Source organism: Perissodus microlepis, chromosome 19 (assembly GCF_051167445.1).
Source record: "Perissodus microlepis isolate ML-2025 ecotype Zambia chromosome 19, ASM5116744v1, whole genome shotgun sequence".
Lineage (NCBI taxonomy): Eukaryota > Metazoa > Chordata > Actinopteri > Cichliformes > Cichlidae > Perissodus > Perissodus microlepis.
Genome location: NC_140479.1, coordinates 22919018 through 22936708, shown reverse-complemented (window position 1 = coordinate 22936708; position 17691 = coordinate 22919018). Strand labels below are relative to the sequence as shown.

Here is a 17691-nt window from a genome sequence, read left to right as displayed (position 1 = left end):
AGAAAAAAAAATTAAGACGGACTTTTGCGAGATCTCGCAAAACTAACTCGGGATCTCGCAAAAGTTTTGCGAGATCTCGCAAAACAAACTCGGGATCTCGCAAAACTTTTGCGAGATATCGCAAAACAAACTCGGGATCTCGCAAAACAAACTCGGGATCTCGCAAAACTTTTGCGAGCTCTTGCAAAACAAACTCGGGATCTCGCAAAAGTTTTGCGAGATCTCGCAAAAGTTTTAGCCGCATTCTTCCCGTTAGCTCGAGACCTACTACAGCCGGGAGGAACACCGCTTTCCCGGCACATCGTGCCTCGACCTCCCGGTCGGCTTCGAGCCGGCGTCCGAAGAATTCGGCTAAAACTTTTGCGAGATTTCGCAAAAGTTTTGCGAGATCCCAAGTTTGTTTCGCGAGATCTCGCAAAAGTTTTGCGAGATCCCGAGTTTGTTTTGCGAGATCTCGCAAAAATTTGCGAGATCCCGAGTTAAAATTACTATTATTATTATTATTATTATTATTATTATTATTATTTTACTACATTTCACCATGTAAAAGGAAGCAGATGAATAATAGTCCTGGTGGTTGAGAAAGCCTGTCGATTCTGAGTGTTATACCTGTCTGTATGGTTTGCCCTTCAGGGAGCAGAGCCATGCTCTGTCTGCAGTGCACTAATTAGTGCCATTAACACCACAGCCATTAATCATAACTCTTGAATAAAATGTGAAAATTACATGTAGGAGAGCAGCATCAAAGTGAAACCAGACAGTTTTGATGCATTTCACCATTTACTACTGATTCTGGAAGAGAAAAGCACAGAATGGACAGTAAAATAAACTGATAAGAATAAGACTCATTCATCTTAGCAATAAAGCTCCTGTGTTCTAAAACACATCTATTTTTCAGCAGACACAGTTTCAGGATACAGGTCCTGAATTTTTGAAGTATTTTCAGTATTTATATTTTTATTACTTACTGGGTGGCACAGTGGTTTCTTCAGAGCAAGAATCCGCTGGGTTCGACTCCACCGGCTGGCTGGAGCCTTCTGTATGGAGTTTTGTATGTTTTCTCCGGGTATTCCAGCTTTCTCCCACGGTCCAAAGACATGCACAATGCACATTAATTAATTGGTGATTCTAAATTGGCTGTAGGTACGAATGTGAGCATGATTGGCTGTCTCTGGGCTCCAGCCCCACGTAACCCTGAATTGGATAAGTGGAAGAAATTGCATGGAGGGATTTTTAGTTTTTCTATGTACACTGTATTTTCTTATAATACGTAAGGTTTGATTTCCCAGCAGTGTAGCCCACAAATCCCCCTCCATATCACCTGGAACACTTCCAAAATATAGTCAAGTAAATTTGTATCATGATGGATTACCCACATACGCCAAGCTAGGTGGTTTTTCAGTTCTACAGGAAACAATTTAAAAATAACTCCTTGTTTTTGAAATGCTGACTGAAACTGAGGCTTATTTCCTCCTATAAATATTGTTTGTTTCACATGGCAAGTTCATCTTAACATAATCAATTTGGATCACCCAGAGATTTACTTCTGCTTTAATTGTATCCATTGAACTACTTCTTAGATCTCCTTCTACCTATAAGTGTTCGCTACATACAGAATCTGCTTTTAGCAGGGTGGTGGTTATCTTTGGTGTCTTGATTTCAAAATCCTCTTTAATGAGGTTAGAAATCTACTTTGTTTCTTTCCTTTTCCCTCTTAAAATAAGGATGTATTTAAAATGGAGCAGAGTTTTCTGCTCTCCTCTGTGAACCGAAGTCCTCAGTAATTGCATCTCATGGGACTCAGGCTTCATTTGTTGCCTAGCGAAGAGACAGAATCTCCAGCAGAATACATAAAACAAACCGGGGTGTCTTAGAAAAACACTTTTTCCTCATTTTATACACTGTGCACTCAATTCACCTGATCAATAATTGAAGCGTGCCCTGTGAGTTTAGTTTTTGATTTGTTCCATTACGTATCCGACTGGGAGAGGAGATAACTTTGTTAAAGGAGTCATTTAAGATGACGTCTGAACAAACCCTTAAACTTGTCCACTAATGGTCAACCATTCCTGTGAATGATTGGAAGAAACTTGAAAGACAAAAAGAGATACTTTAATTCTGTGCAATGCATTAGGGTGGGAAACAATATCTTCCCTACTCCTCTGGGTCAATCAATAAGATAAGATTGTCAGAATATGCATATAAATTCTCCTTGATGCAGTTTCCTTGTTTGTGTGGTACCAATAGATAAGAACGCCATGTGTATCCAACACAAAGTGACTGCTGGAGATAGCAAAAATCAGTGTGCACAGCTGAAATTCTGCTGGCTAGAACTCTGAAAATAAAAACCCATTTTCCTCTTCTCTCTAAAATACAGCACAAGATCAATGATGACTATATCAGCACAGTTAAGAATGCCCTCTGTCTCTTTTGTCTCCAAACAGACTCTGTGCCCTGTTTTCCTATAATGTTCAGCAAAAATGCAATAGAAGACCCAAAGATCATTAAGAAGAATCGTAAATTAAAGATGCCTTTTAATGCCGATGATAGCGACTGTGTTCCTGTTCTATTGGGTTATATGTAGTAAATGAAACAGGCTTGAATTCTAACTAACATTAAAGCTGCGCTGATTCATTTTTTCTACTCTTTATTACAACATTTATCACAGTGCAGATACACTCGAGCCTCCGGTCGATCGATTAGATGGGTTTGAAAGATGCACTAATCAATATTTCTGTACTAACACTGAATCAAATTACTGATGTACAAGTGATAAACACGCACACACAGAATTATCACTTAACTATACAGCTTCCCACAGTGTGGCTGCTGCCTTTTATCTCTACTTTGCCGCTCCAGTTGTCATAATTTACAAATGCATTAGGCAGCTGTATTCAATGAAAAGGCCTTCTGATAAACACCTTCTATTCTACACCTTCTATTCTACATGCCCAAAGCGCAACATTACAGGGAGCACAGATGGACTCAGGCACTAGTAGCTGGTGGAGACTAAACCAAACTTAGTAAATGCCAGAGCTTTCACTGGGGGTGCACAAACACAACTCCAGCTGATTACTAAAGTTGCTTGCAGCTTGTTGCACAGCTGGAAAACAGCAAAAAAAAAGTTGCATTAAAAAGTCACGTATTGCTAAATGAGGCCAATTGTGCAGTTTTTAAAGTCCAGAGTCACTCTTAAAAGGAAAAATAAAAAGCAGCCATGTGTAAAACCACAACACCAGTCATATTAACATCTGAGCTGGAGATTGTCTCTGAGCCAACACAACATCACTTTAACAAAGAAAGAAAAGCGACAAATTAAATATCTGAGCTTAAAAATGTACCTAATGTGGTCATCCACATAGTGAGAACGAGCTGGAGGCAGGAGTAATGAGCTGGAGAAAGAACAGCGGGGAGGCGCTTGTCTCAACAGCTGATTAATGAGACCGTAACAGAATTGGATTTGAATATCAATGCTGCTCTATTGCTTAAACTGACATTAATTGCCACCTATTAGATTGGCGCTGCACCTCTGTATTTCAAAACAATCACCACCATTGGGAGATTAGAAGGAGGGAGGGGAAAAAAAGGGTGGGAGGCCAAGTGAGTGTATCATTTGACAGCTGGTGCTGTGTGACAGGTTTCACAGTTACAACTTTGTGTATGTGTGTATGCCAGTGTGACACATGTGAATAAGAAAAACAAAACATAATTTCTAAGCCAAAAGAACCCTATACTGCCCCCTGGAGGCTGAAGTGTTAACTGCATGCCAGAATCATTGTTCGTTATGAGATGCATTTAGTTACAGTTTGTGGAGCTAAAGAACCTGATCCCACGATACCCTCACAGAGGTCATAATATTTATAAAAGATCATGGCGTTGTTACGACTGGCCTGTTGGCTGAGAATAATGATTGTCACACGCCAATTTAGCAAGAATGAATTATTTCCTATTTTTACATTTTAGACGTGCAAGTAAAGGAATTTCGATTATATTAGATGAGCGATCAGGCCACCAAAATCATTAGGGGCGATATCTGTGGCAAACTGGTGGATTAAGTGGCCAACAGCTGCTGAGCTGACTGGACAGACACAGAGAGAGACATAGAAGCCATCATTAAACTCGGCTGTTAGTGTGGTTCAGATGTCACTACAGCAGGGTCATTTTGCACTTCTTTGACAGTAATCACTGGAAATGGAGTGTTTCATTTGTCTTTCCTGCACCCACTTTATTTTTCTCGTCTTTCGCTCGCTTCCCCTCCATGCTTCTTTCTCTTACTCCCAGAGTAATTGATATGATATGAGCTCTGGCAAGTGTAATCTTCTTTTAATTAAGTCCTGGTGCTAGCGCCAGCTTCACGCTGATAGCGACTTATGACTTTCGCCCTTTCATTTTTCTTGTGCTCCTTTATAATCTTGTTTTACCTCTGTTGCTCCTCCAACTTTGGCTCTCTCATCTCTTTCGTTATCTCTTTTCTCTAACCCTTACTTCCTGCCCCTCATCTTATCATCCACTCTGTCATCCTTGGGGGTTTTTCCTTCTGTTTTTCTCCAGTTTCTCTTTTAACTTGTCCATTCTTTCTCTTACACTGTAGTCACAGCACCACGAGGAGGAAAAGAGAGCCCTCAGCCGGGAAATCATTGTTCTCAACAATCATCTCATGGAGGCGAAGATCACCATTAATAAACTCAGAGAGGACAATGTGAGTACTTAAAGCTGCTCCATCTATATAATGTAAGTTCCCCATAATACCTCTTGTCAGCACTGGGAATATACCTGAGGCAAGGTTATTTGGACAGTATCTGAACTTTTTGGTATGATTGCTTGCCCAAATTATATTTTGCCTGCAGGCACAGTAGCCCAGGAAATCCAGGGCACAGAGACTTGATGCCCTGGGGCAGCTGCCTTCCTTCCTTACTTACTTGGTGCCTTGTTAGCACCAAACAACAGTTGGTTTTGGAAGCTAAAAATCAACTCTTTCTGAGGAGAGCACTTCCTCATGTCAAACTGGAAGTCACACTCACTGTATTTCTGCAACATCCTCAATATTTGTGCTTCAAGGTGTCACAGCAGATAGAGGAATTAACTCTAAGCCACTGGATGTTTTATAGTGATAGAACTGAAATCAATGGGCATCCTCGGGGCTGGCAGAGGTTGAATCCACAGCTGCATAGACCTGAGCTCAACGGCATGTGGAAATTTGGTGCCTCGCTTTTCTTTGAAGTGATTTTACTGGTTTTCCTTGTGGAGGGGCTCTAGGCTGAGTTAGATTTTCTCTTACCACTCTATGGCAATTTTTTAGCACTTTTGAGCTATAGAGCCCTCTTACAATCCTCCCCTCCAACATCCAGCGGAGGTGATTAGAGACGAGGTTCATTTTGAGTAGGTTTCAGAATTTGTCCCATCAGTGCCAGCCATGAGGCAGACATTTCCTCTGGAGATCAACCGTCAAATTTTCTGCTCAAAACACAAAGAAATAAAATAAAACCTCACAGTTGTGTCATGCCTGAGACCCACTGCCACAAAACACACTACAAATGAATTGTGTGTTTGCTTTACACTTAACTGATGAAGCCGTTTAATCTACAGCAGTTTGCAATTGTCCTGAATTACCCCTCATGTCTTGATATTTTGCAAGGAAAATGGGAAACAGGTCCAGCAATTTATTGAAAAATGTGCAAACATACATGGAAATACAGTATAAGGCAAAAACTTGAGTTTTCACAATTCTAACAGACTTTAACATAGTACATGGTACATACACGAGCATGGTAAATACATGGTATTTAAGGACATGATCCTGTTCATCTGCTGTGGATAGGGTTTTTGGTTTTTGGTTGGTGTAAAAATATCATTTATGTGTCAAGCTGTGTTATCTCTTGGCATTTTTGAAAGATCCAACCACAGAAATAGAAACAAATTATGTGTTTTTGCAACAGGCTGCTAGTAAAGTGTCCAAATACACCAAGTTGTCTGTTATGTGCAAACAATGCTAGTTTGTCCCTTGAATTAGAAATTAGGAACTGAGGCCTTAGGCTTGTCTTAGGGTATTTTATGCTTGAATGCTTCATAGGTCAGTGTCAAGTGACTTAAAAAACAAAATATATTCTTCTAAAATTGAAAGACCTTTAGGAAACCTGGAGAAGTACACCTCAGGACCACTTTAAACATTACAAAAAGGCGTGTCTATTAAGAAGCAAAGCATAAAGAAATAAGGCGGGGCTCAAGACTTTTGCACAGTACTGTAGAACAAGTTGTTACATATCCTACATATTGACAGGCAAAAGAGGGCATCAAGATGTTGATGATCCCCAAAGACTGTTCAAATGTAATAAATTACCTACAAAGATAATGACTGTGAAAGTAAATGGCTCTAATTTCACAACAACTTGAAGGAAAGAATCTACTCAATTCAAACATTCAGAGATTATTAATATAGTGTACATAAAGAACTGATCATAAGACATCACAAAGTCTGCCTCACAACCAGCTGGAGCAACAAAGCTGTCAGCTGGCACTCCCAGGAGAGACACACCACACAGTTCATATTAACTAAGACATCACCAAAGGTCTCAAAGGTCTATTTGAACTGTCCCGAAAAACTACAGGGACTTCAAATGTCTCTTTTCACCAAAACAGGGGGAAAAAAAGATTCAAAAAGCAGCCACTGTTAACTGGTGGGGGAGTTGAGACTGTCAAAGAGAGGGCTTTGATGTTATGGGGGGAAAATGTCAGGGTTGTGCTATTAAAGAGAAACAGGAAAGCTACAGTGCAGCATGAACTGACCTTTATAAGTGGACAGGTTTAACAGAGGAGGGAGAGGAAAAGAAAACCTTCTAAAACCAGTTAACCGCCCACACTAACACATGCACGCACAGTAAACGAAGAAAACAATGAAACCAGGCATCTGTTGTGCCAGTAGACCACCATCACGGTGCTGTGAAATTTGCTTCTTGGTAGCTTCTTGGTTACATATATTTTTTATGTTCAGCTGTATTGTTGCACACTCTCCTGATTCCCCCCTCAGACATCTCCCATAATTATAAAGCACAATTAGAAGGCTGTAATCTAACGTATTAAAGGTTTTACTCAGGGATGGTTTAAACTCATAACACTCCTCACTCACAGCATGCTTTAATTATCAAGATGCCAAAGAAAACCCAGTATATGTGTGTGTGCGTGCGTGCATGTGTGTTTTAAGTGAATGGGAATAATCTTTTTGCTTTTTTTCCAGGACCTGTACAGGAAAGACTGCAATCTGGCAGCCCAGCTGCTGCAGTGCTCCAAGTCTCACTACAGAGCACATAAGATGTCTGAGGTGAGCTCACCAGCACTGCCTGCTGCAGCTACATCAGTGCGGGTTTAGGTTTGTGCTGCAGTAAAAAAAAAAAAAAAAAAGTTCAGCTTTAAAATTCAGCGCCGACCATTTAAGCAAAGATGTCTTGTTTATTAAATAACACTCCAAACAAGGTTAGTCTAGACGAGCGGCAGGAAATTGCAGTGTTTACATTTGAGAACTTTATAAAGTGTATTAATAAAATAACATAGTTGGGTCTTTACTATTTATTATTGAATGCGGTTTAAGTTTTAATTTTTCATTCAAGCAGCATGTTGTACAAAATGCTTTGCTTGAATAAAGTCTTTTAGAAAGTGCTACATCTGAATTCAGTATACAAGGACACACTAGTCAAGCATTTGAAACGTACTGCTGATGCTGCTTTAGTGTATTCTACTTAACACTATGGACACACTTTGGTAACTCCTACCATGTCGGGATTTCTCCACCAAAATTTACTTTGGGGAATTCTTTCAAACAGCATTAGCTCCTTTCTTTCACAAATATTATTGCCAAAATCTAATAATACATAATATTAGTTTAAAGCATTAAAACATTTCCAAGCATTGTGTGAAACCTTAACTCATCAGCTTAAATCCAACATACAGCTCTGAGGCTAACGGGCATAACTACATCAGCCACGAGTAAGCTTGAGATGGATTCATTTACTTGAACTAATAAAGAGGAAATTAAATGTATTTTTCTTCTAATGAAGCAAAGTTTATGATATTGTGTTGGTGTACCATTAAAAGCCTTCTTGAGTGGTTTTCACAATAAGAAGGAGCCACAGTGATCATGGCCTCTCCTCTCAGACTGATGAAGGTCTGCTGTCTGAAGTACCATCTGTGTGCATCTTAGCTGTGCATAATAAATGAATGAAAGACTGGCTTGTGATGACACCTGAGGCACAAAAGAAAGGAAAAAAAATCTGTAGACCTGGGCTCAAAATTAAGTGAAGCACTACCTACAGACTACTTGCATCACTAAAAAAACCATTGATATAAATGAAACAGCAATAATGAATTCAGCTTGTTAAAACTCTGAAAAGGGGATGTTTTATGCTTTTCTTTACAGAAACACATTTAGGACTTTAGGGCAGGAAATTGAGGTAAGGTCCACTGGCTAATAGGGAGCTCATCTAATCTTTGCTGAACAGCAGCACTGTAGCCACAATGCAATAACACTAATTGCATATAGCTGCCAGAAACTGATTCAGATATGGCTGTTAAACTTAAATATGCATGCCAAGTATGCTTTTCTATAGAAAACATGAATCATCTAGGAATCTTTCACAGAAGTACATTAGATCTTAATTTGATCTGTTATTGTATATTTTACACATGTTTGTATGGGATATTGTATTTGTTTTAAATGTTATATACCTATGTGGTATGTGACTTTTGTTGCCATGATGCCAGGTCTCTCTTGGAAATGAGATTTTTAATCTCAATGAGATTTTTTACCTGGATAAATAAAGGATTAATAATAGTATTGCATGCATTAACACAGGCAATACTGTACTGCATTAGTGAGGGTAATTAGTGCTACACTTCAGTCCACAAACATTGACTTCTCTTTCATTTGCACTCTTCTAAATGGCATCAGCTGGGGAATATGTTTGTGACTGGAGCATGTAGTATTGGCCTCAGTTTTGAAGCACTATAGCTGCTGTGCATACAGGGAGTGCAGAATTATTAGGCAAATGAGTATTTTGTCCACATCATCCTCTTCATGCATGTTGTCTTACTCCAAGCTGTATAGGCTCGAAAGCCTACTACCAATTAAGCATATTAGGTGATGTGCATCTCTGTAATGAGAAGGGGTGTGGTCTAATGACATCAACACCCTATATCAGGTGTGCATAATTATTAGGCAACGTCCTTTCCTTTGGCAAAATGGGTCAAAAGAAGGACTTGACAGGCTCAGAAAAGTCAAAAATAGTGAGATATCTTGCAGAGGGATGCAGCAGTTTCAAAATCGTAAAGCTTCTGAAGCGTGATCATCGAACAATCAAGCGTTTCATTCAAAATAGTCAACAGGGTCGCAAGAAGCGTGTGGAAAAACCAAGGCGCAAAATAACTGCCCATGAACTCAGAAAAGTCAAGCGTGCAGCTGCCAAGATGCCACTTGCCACCAGTTTGGCCATATTTCAGAGCTGCAACATCACTGGAGTGCCCAAAAGCACAAGGTGTGCAATACTCAGAGACATGGCCAAGGTAAGAAAGGCTGAAAGACGACCACCACTGAACAAGACACACAAGCTGAAACGTCAAGACTGGGCCAAGAAATATCTCAAGACTGATTTTTCTAAGGTTTTATGGACTGATGAAATGAGAGTGAGTCTTGATGGGCCAGATGGATGGGCCCGTGGCTGGATTGGTAAAGGGCGGAGAGCTCCAGTCCGACTCAGACGCCAGCAAGGTGGAGGTGGAGTACTGGTTTGGGCTGGTATCATCAAAGATGAGCTTGTGGGGCCTTTTCGGGTTGAGGATGGAGTCAAGCTCAACTCCCAGTCCTACTGCCAGTTTCTGGAAGACACCTTCTTCAAGCAGTGGTACAGGAAGAAGTCTGCATCCTTCAAGAAAAACATGATTTTCATGCAGGACAATGCTCCATCACACGCGTCCAAGTACTCCACAGCGTGGCTGGCAAGAAAGGGTATAAAAGAAGAAAAACTAATGACATGGCCTCCTTGTTCACCTGATCTGAACCCCATTGAGAACCTGTGGTCCATCATCAAATGTGAGATTTACAAGGAGGGAAAACAGTACACCTCTCTGAACAGTGTCTGGGAGGCTGTGGTTGCTGCTGCACGCAATGTTGATGGTGAACAGATCAAAACACTGACAGAATCCATGGATGGCAGGCTTTTGAGTGTCCTTGCAAAGAAAGGTGGCTATATTGGTCGCTGATTTGTTTTTGTTTTGTTTTTGAATGTCAGAAATGTATATTTGTGAATGTGGAGATGTTATATTGGTTTCACTGGTAAAAATAAATAATTGAAATGGGTATATATTTGTTTTTTGTTAAGTTGCCTAATAATTATGCACAGTAATAGTCACCTGCACACACAGATATCCCCCTAAAATAGCTAAAACTAAAAACTACTTCCAAAAACATTCAGCTTTGATATTAATGAGTTTTTTGGGTTCATTGAGAACATGGTTGTTGTTCAATAATAAAATTATTCCTCAAAAATAAAACTTTCCTAATAATTCTGCACTCCCTGTATTTAGAGTACCATTTAGACATGTTTTGAGTTAAGCTGACTGGAAACAGTAAAAATTCTGCTTTGGGGGATTTTGTCAGCCAAGAGATTCTTCTAGAAATAAGAGACCTAAGGGCTAAGTTTGCACAGTGAAACTAAAGGACTACTGTCCAATTACTTGCTCCGCTGCTAAATATAAACAAAATAAATAATCAAATTGGTTTTTTTTTTCTTCATTCTAACAGAGAAAGAATATCCACTAAAGAACACATTTAAAATAATTTAAATGTACACTGACAAACTTAGGAAAGGTCTGTGCATGTGTTTCCTGAGCAGGCGGAACTTACAGGCATGTACTTAAAATAGTGAAAATCCTGACTGCTTCAAATCATTACCAAAGTGTCAGTCTGCTACTAACTTTTGTTTGGCGTCACTTATTGGATTGGAGGTCTGGCAATTTAACAATTTAATAAATAGGGGCCTCAGTAGCTTGTGGAAGAACCATACACATACACAACAGCTTGGAAAACCTTCTCGTACTCATTACCAGCGTCGTCACACACTGCTGTGGGACGCCCACTTTGCAGCTGGTCTCTGACACTCCCTGTTATATGGACCCCGACCTTCAATTTGGTGGTGGTACTAGGACTCACTCCTAATCTGAAAACAGCTGACCGCTGTAGTTCACAGGTGACACTAATCAGGCACCTGATTGTCAGCACCTGGGGTACCAGAAGCTCAAAAAAAGAGTCAATAGTAGAATAAGTTGTTGGCCGGACAAGCCCGTATACTTAAGTCTGCATTCTTCTCACATTTTTCTCGGCACCATTTAAGGGAAAATAAATAGGATTTCCGACAGTGTGAGATTTATTGCCAAGAAACATTGTTACAACAAAGAAATAATTGACCAAACACAAATGTACTTTTTTTGGTGCTAAGTTTAACTATTTCCCCCAGTTTAGATACGTAACAGATTTACCAAGATTAACTAAAGAAGCTATGGAGTGTGTCTTATTGCTAGTAAAACTAACATTTCATTTGAAATGTTTTATCTCCATTGTGAAGCAGGAAATATGGAGTTTAGGAACAAGGGGTGAATTTCTAGTCTTTTAAGTAACCAGCTCCACGATATGCTATTAATCCACTTATTGTAATAAAAGAAGACCTGCAGATGTGTTCGCTGTCACGTTGCTTAACACTGCACAACTATGTGACTGTTAATTAAGATCTGCCTCAGATAGCAACTAATGCTGAGCTGACTTACTTGGAGCACACACTGTATATTATCTTGCACTCTCCCCCCACAGCCTCACCTACTTTCCATCTCTATTCCCTCTGGGAGAGGCAACAGCTGCTAAAAATAGCCTAGACTTAAAAGATGCAGGTTATTTTATGCCGAGGCGAGCTTCTATTTCTTAACAAAGCCAAGTCAGAATTTTATCTATTTTTTTCCAATACCCAGCTGGAGACCCAGAGAACTGGTTTAATTTGAATCTAAGCCCTTCCCTGTGGAACCAATGTTGTTTGATGGTAGAAAGAGAAATAAAAAGACACACTAAAAGAAGAAAAAAGAGAAATGGGGGGAATGAGAGTCTTTTTGTTGAGAAGGCAGTGGTGCAAGAGGAGAAAGATGAAAGGATAAAGAAAGGGATGAGTAGAAAGAGAGCTCAGTGTGTCGGGAACAGTTCCTGCTGACCCTGACCAGCTTTAATAGGCACAAAGAGCCAGTCTGTAATTGACAGGAACATTTTTCTCAAACTGGAGCCAATCAAAGAGATTATGTGTCTGTCTGTGTGTGAGAGAGAGACACACAGCAAGAAAAGGAGAAAGATGACAGGCTGAGAAACAGATGGAAGAAAGCAGGAAGGGAAGAAGAAATATTTATGTCTGTATAGTTAAGTTGTGGACTCTGTAACACATAACTAAATAAAGGTTGTTTAGAAAGTTATTAAAGGTAGCACAGTTTCTTTGCGTTATCAGGAGAGGAATTCAGGTCAGACAGGGCATCTACCTCCAACTCGACTTCTTTAGGTTCATGAAGACATTCACCTCTCATTTAAGAGGTTTCATTTATCAAATGGCTGGTGGAGAGTACCAGGTTTTACTTCATAAGCCTTTCTTCACACCTTATTTCATGTGATGACTTTTATGACTAATAGTTGGTCACCAACCCTCAGGGCCACTTCCAAGGGTACAGCCCCTGCTAGTGGTTAAATACCTTGGATCCTCCACTAGTTGTTATAGAACTGAAGAAGCCTCTTGGATGAGAGGCAAAAGTCTTCAGAAACCTAAAAAACGACCAGTTGCCCTTAATACTACCATGTATGGATGAATGAGAATGTAAACATTTCCCCCCTGAGACACATATACTGGTCTAAATCAAAGGAGAATTTTTGCACCTAGACCTACAGAAAAGTAAGAAATGGCATTTAAAAATACATTCAGTATTCAGCTTAAAAGGCTCTTGAAGAACTTATTCATTTTTAAAGAGCTTTGCTGAATACCAGCTCAGCAACTGTCACAACTTTTCAAAGACATTTGTTTTGCTGTTTTGGGTTGTAGTTTCCTGTCTTTATCCAGCTTCTTTTGTCTCTCTTTGTATTTCTCTTCCATGCCTCAGCTGCCACTGGATTTCCAGGAACGCATCAGTTCCCTCATGGAAAAACATAATCAGAGTAGTGGCGTCACCATGGCAATGTGTCACTCAAATTATCCAGACGCTGTGCCCACAGCCATAATTGCCAAGGTCCTGGAAAAGCCCGAGCCTGGAAGCAGTTGCCCTGTAACGCGTTCACCCAGCCCGCAGGCACAGGATGGAGACTTTCTGACAGGAACAGGAAGCACTGATCATCTGAACCGGCGCCTTTCTTATAAGACATCTGACCTGTACTGCAGTGACACGGCGCTCTACTGTCCTGAACGATGGCAGGACACCGAGCGCAGACAAAGTGTCGACCTTCATGGCACTGGTCTGCTTCAGCTTCACGCTCAGAACTCTGTTGACAGCAACCCCGATGAAGATGCTTTCCACTCTGGAAGTTTTTCCCACCATGAACCCCCATCCTCCTTCCGTCACCACGATGAGTTCGGCACTGGGAGTCTCCCAGTGTCCAGTTCCTACTCCAGTTTTAGTCTTGCATCAGATGAAAAGGGAGGAGTTAGTGGAGGATGTGGGCGCACTGGCAGCAGCACCTTATCTTCTTCCCACCAGGGTCTCTACATGGACTGGCGAGAAGGTAGTAGTGGAGACTATGAGCACAAAAGTATTTCCTCCTATGATAAAGACAGATCAAGCTTCCCCAAGTCCCACAGCATCCAGCACATGGCAACCCAAAGGAGCCCCCAGAAGGGCCCCTCACCAGCCTACACAAGGACAGCGTCATGTTTCAGTGAACCGTTCCACTCCAGCACTCCTCGTCTGGCCTCCTCTCACAGCATGGGGTCTACAATTGGACTGGGCCAGGCTCATGGAGGAACCCTGGACAGCCAGGGTGATGTCCAGGTCTCCGAGGATGACCTGAGCAGCCGCTGGAGACAACTCAGCGTGGAAGACATCAACACCTTCTCATCTTCTTATCGCAACATTACAGGGCGGGTTTCTCCATACAGTTTCTCTGAACGCCACTTTGCCATGGGCCCCTCCAGTAAAGTCAAAGGGTCTCTCTACAGCAGCTTCCAAGAAGGAGATGACGTCTTCCACGGTCGGGTGCTGGAGCAGTGCTTTCCCATGAGTTCCTCCTCTCCCAGCCGCAGTCCCAAGCCAAAAGAGCATCGCAAGCAGGAGAAAACTTCTGTGCTGTATAGAGCCAAGGATGACAGTCAGGACTCTGAGAGCAGTTTGTTCCTCTCAGAGAGCTCTAAAGACAAGGAGAGCAGCGGGGGAGCGACAGCGGCAAGCAGCGCAAAGAAGGACTACGTGAATCTGAGCGCAGACAGCTCGGCTGATTCCTTACACCAAAGCTCACTTGAAGCCTCAAGTCTTCAACACTACCCCACCCCCAGGCTGAGCGTCCGGCCCCGCCCGAGCTCCAGCTCTGCTCTCAGCATCGGCCCCGCGCTCCCAAAGAAGACTTCTGCAAGATACCAAAAGTTTGGCAGTACAGGACTGACGAGAAAGGACAGTTTGACCAAGGCACAGCTATACGGTACGCTGCTGAACTGAGTGGAGAAAGCGATTTTTATTTTATGCATGATGATGACGATGATAACGAGTCCTAACTTTCTGTACTGTTCTGTATCTCTCCCTGCAGCAAACACATACTTGGTGTGATGGGGTGTTCCGATGTTGTTTTATGTATCTTAGCCACGGCACGTTTCACGCAGTCTGCAACCTTTTTCTCTATTGTACGTCAGTGTATTTATCAACCTGAGACATGCTACTCAGTATGTTTTTGTTTAAGTGATGGCGATATTTAGAGGCACCAGGATAAAATCACATTCTCTCTACAACACAAAGATACTGTGCTATTCACTCTTTTTTTAAGTACTGTTAGTAAAACCAGCAAAAGATCATTAATTCTTGCTCTAATATATACAAGTACTGAAAATGAAGTGTGTTTAATGAGGTGACTTAATTCTGCACACATACAGTATTGTGCAAAAGTCTTCAGCCACCTTTTTTTATGTTTTGTCTCTTATTTTTTTAAATGTTGTTTTGAGTAATAGTTTTCTAGGTTTTCTGAAGGTCTTCCAAAGTTTTTCTTTGGACATTTAGTTGCTTTTTTAATTCATTTTCAGTCCAGTTATTTTACCTCACCGAATCATTCAATGATAATAAAAAGGCATCTCACAAAAGGGATGAAGCAGTGTTGTGTCGACACATAACAGACAACTTAGCACAGAACCAATTTTAAATTGTATTTTCAGGCACTCTGTTACTAGAGGCCTGTTGCAAAAAACAGATAATTTGTTCCCATTTTTTCAGGTAAGTCTATGAAAAATGCTAACGATAACACAGTCTGACAGATTAAAAAAAATAGTATTTTGGCATCAACAAGATGATTCCCATTGACAGCAATTGAACCAAGTTCGCAAAAAAAAAAAAAATCCAAAGACCTCACATGGGACCTGGGAGATGCATCTGGGCTTTACGTTGACCCATCCACCTAATCAGAAATGGTGTCAGTAGAAGGGTGGCTCATGTCTTTTGCACAGTACTATAACTCAAACAAAGCAGCAGGTATAAGTTGCAGGTATAAGTCATTCATTTTACCCAACTGGAATTTTTCATATATTTGTACAAAAATAAGATGATGACATCAGCAGTCATACTGCACAGCAGTTACCATAAAAACCAAGACACTTGTGAAATTGCCTTAATCCTGTCCAGTGGACAGAAAGGTCTCCTTTACAGCATCTAACAACTGTGTACATACTGTATATCTGCTGTATTGTCACTGTATGTATGCACTATTGTTACAGCGTATGCTCTTCCTGTCAGATAATATATATACATACACAGGTTTTAGGAGACAGATTAAGTCTGTTCCCATATGAGACACGTTTTTCGATGTTGATCATCACTGGAATTTGCTGACATGAAATTCTGTAAAATTTCTACTGATGTGCCAACTTTTAACACTTTTGGCACTATATACACAAAAGCAAAACGACACTGTTGGTTCTACTACTTTAAGGTGAGAGTTAATTGGAAAATTGTCCAGGCCTTGGTGGAAGTTCTGCAACGTATGCACAAGAAAAGGTGGATGGGTAAGTGCGCTGAAAAGGTAGTAAAGAGTGACTAAACACAAACATGTACAGTCAGTGTGTTGTTTTCAACCAGCATGCTCAGTAAACACTGTGAAATGGACAAAGCTTGTGTATATACAGACATAGAAAGTGTCAAAGACCTTATTATAAAATACTGCCTTATGTTAAATGAACAGCTGCAGAGAGATTGTCCTGCTGCCAAACAATCATACTACCATTTGCTATTCCAATATAGAAGAGTACAAAATGACAATGTTCCAACATCTATGCACGCCAGGATTTCTTACTGTCTGTGTAGCTCTGCAGAGGAACAGCGCTAGAGAGAAGGTAATTTACGGAAGCTCAACTTTGCCCTCAAATCATCATTGACAGATTTTATTTTCGAAAGCTATGCGTCTCTCACTCCCGTACATCTGAGAACTGGCTTAAGGCTGTTTGAAATATTCTGACATTGTCATATTTGTGAAGCTAAAACTGCACCATACAGGTCACTGACATTTTTTTTACTCTTATTTGGTAGACTGTTTAGGTCTTAGCAGTGAAAAAGGTTTGAAATTACCTTACTGTACAGAGGAAATGAGAATATAAATGGTATTTTTGTTGTGGGCGCAATGTAGAAAAGGAGATACTTCATACACGGTTGTTATAATATGAATATTTTTATCTAGTTTAAGTTGTTGTTATATTTATAGAATGTTTTGACCTTGAATGACGAGGCTGAAGTGGTTCTGTCCTGTCCTACCTCCAGCCCTGTTCCAGGAATAACAGGCCTGTTGTTTAAATGTCACGTTTGTCTGTCTGATGCATGGTTCTATATTTTTTGCTGTATGTTTATTTACTTAATAAAGATGTGTGTTGGGAAATTGATTGCAGACTTCAAGGCATATTATTTTAGGTAATTTATTCTACCACCATCTGGTGGTTCACAGTAGGGGACTGTTTTAAATTTTTATAACAAATCCTTAACCGGCTTAATTATCACATTTAGTTGCAGAACCGCTTTTAGCACCAATAAGTTGAAATAACAGTTTTCTGTGCAACTTTATCAGTCTCTCACCTCATTGTTAGGGACTGATATATTAATACTGCTTCCGCTCATTAAGGTCTGCAGGCTTTTATTTAAGGACAGCTCTCTTAAGGTGCCACTGCAGCCTTTCAATCTTTCAATCTTTGACTGGGCCATTGCGACACCTTGATTCTTTTCTTTTTCAGCCATTCTGGTGCTGGTATGCTTGGGATCATTGTTGCATGGCCTGTATGTCATCTGACAAAGATGGCTTCTTGTTTCACTCTAGAATACTGGTCGACTCATTGACTGTAAGCTCCTCAAGTCCAGTGGCTGCAAAGCGAGCCCAAATCATTACACCTCCACCACCATGCTGATATGCTTTCTTTAGTTTTCACCAAACATGGCGCTCTGCATTATAGCCAAACTTCTCCA

The 17691-nt window shown here is 40.6% G+C and overlaps 1 protein-coding gene across 2 annotated transcripts in view; it reads left to right on the top strand.

The window, feature by feature from the left end:
• begain (brain-enriched guanylate kinase-associated) overlaps positions 1-17117 on the top strand; it is a 54017-nt gene extending 36900 nt beyond the window's left edge. For both annotated transcript variants that reach the window (XM_084915665.1, XM_084915664.1), the window contains exons 5-7: positions 4592-4699; positions 7232-7315; positions 13162-17117. In XM_084915665.1, the coding sequence (XP_084771791.1) occupies positions 4592-4699; positions 7232-7315; positions 13162-14703 (1734 nt within the window). In that variant the 3' untranslated portion in view covers positions 14704-17117. The remainder of the gene's footprint in view (positions 1-4591; positions 4700-7231; positions 7316-13161) is intronic.
• The last annotated feature ends 574 nt before the right edge of the window (positions 17118-17691 follow it).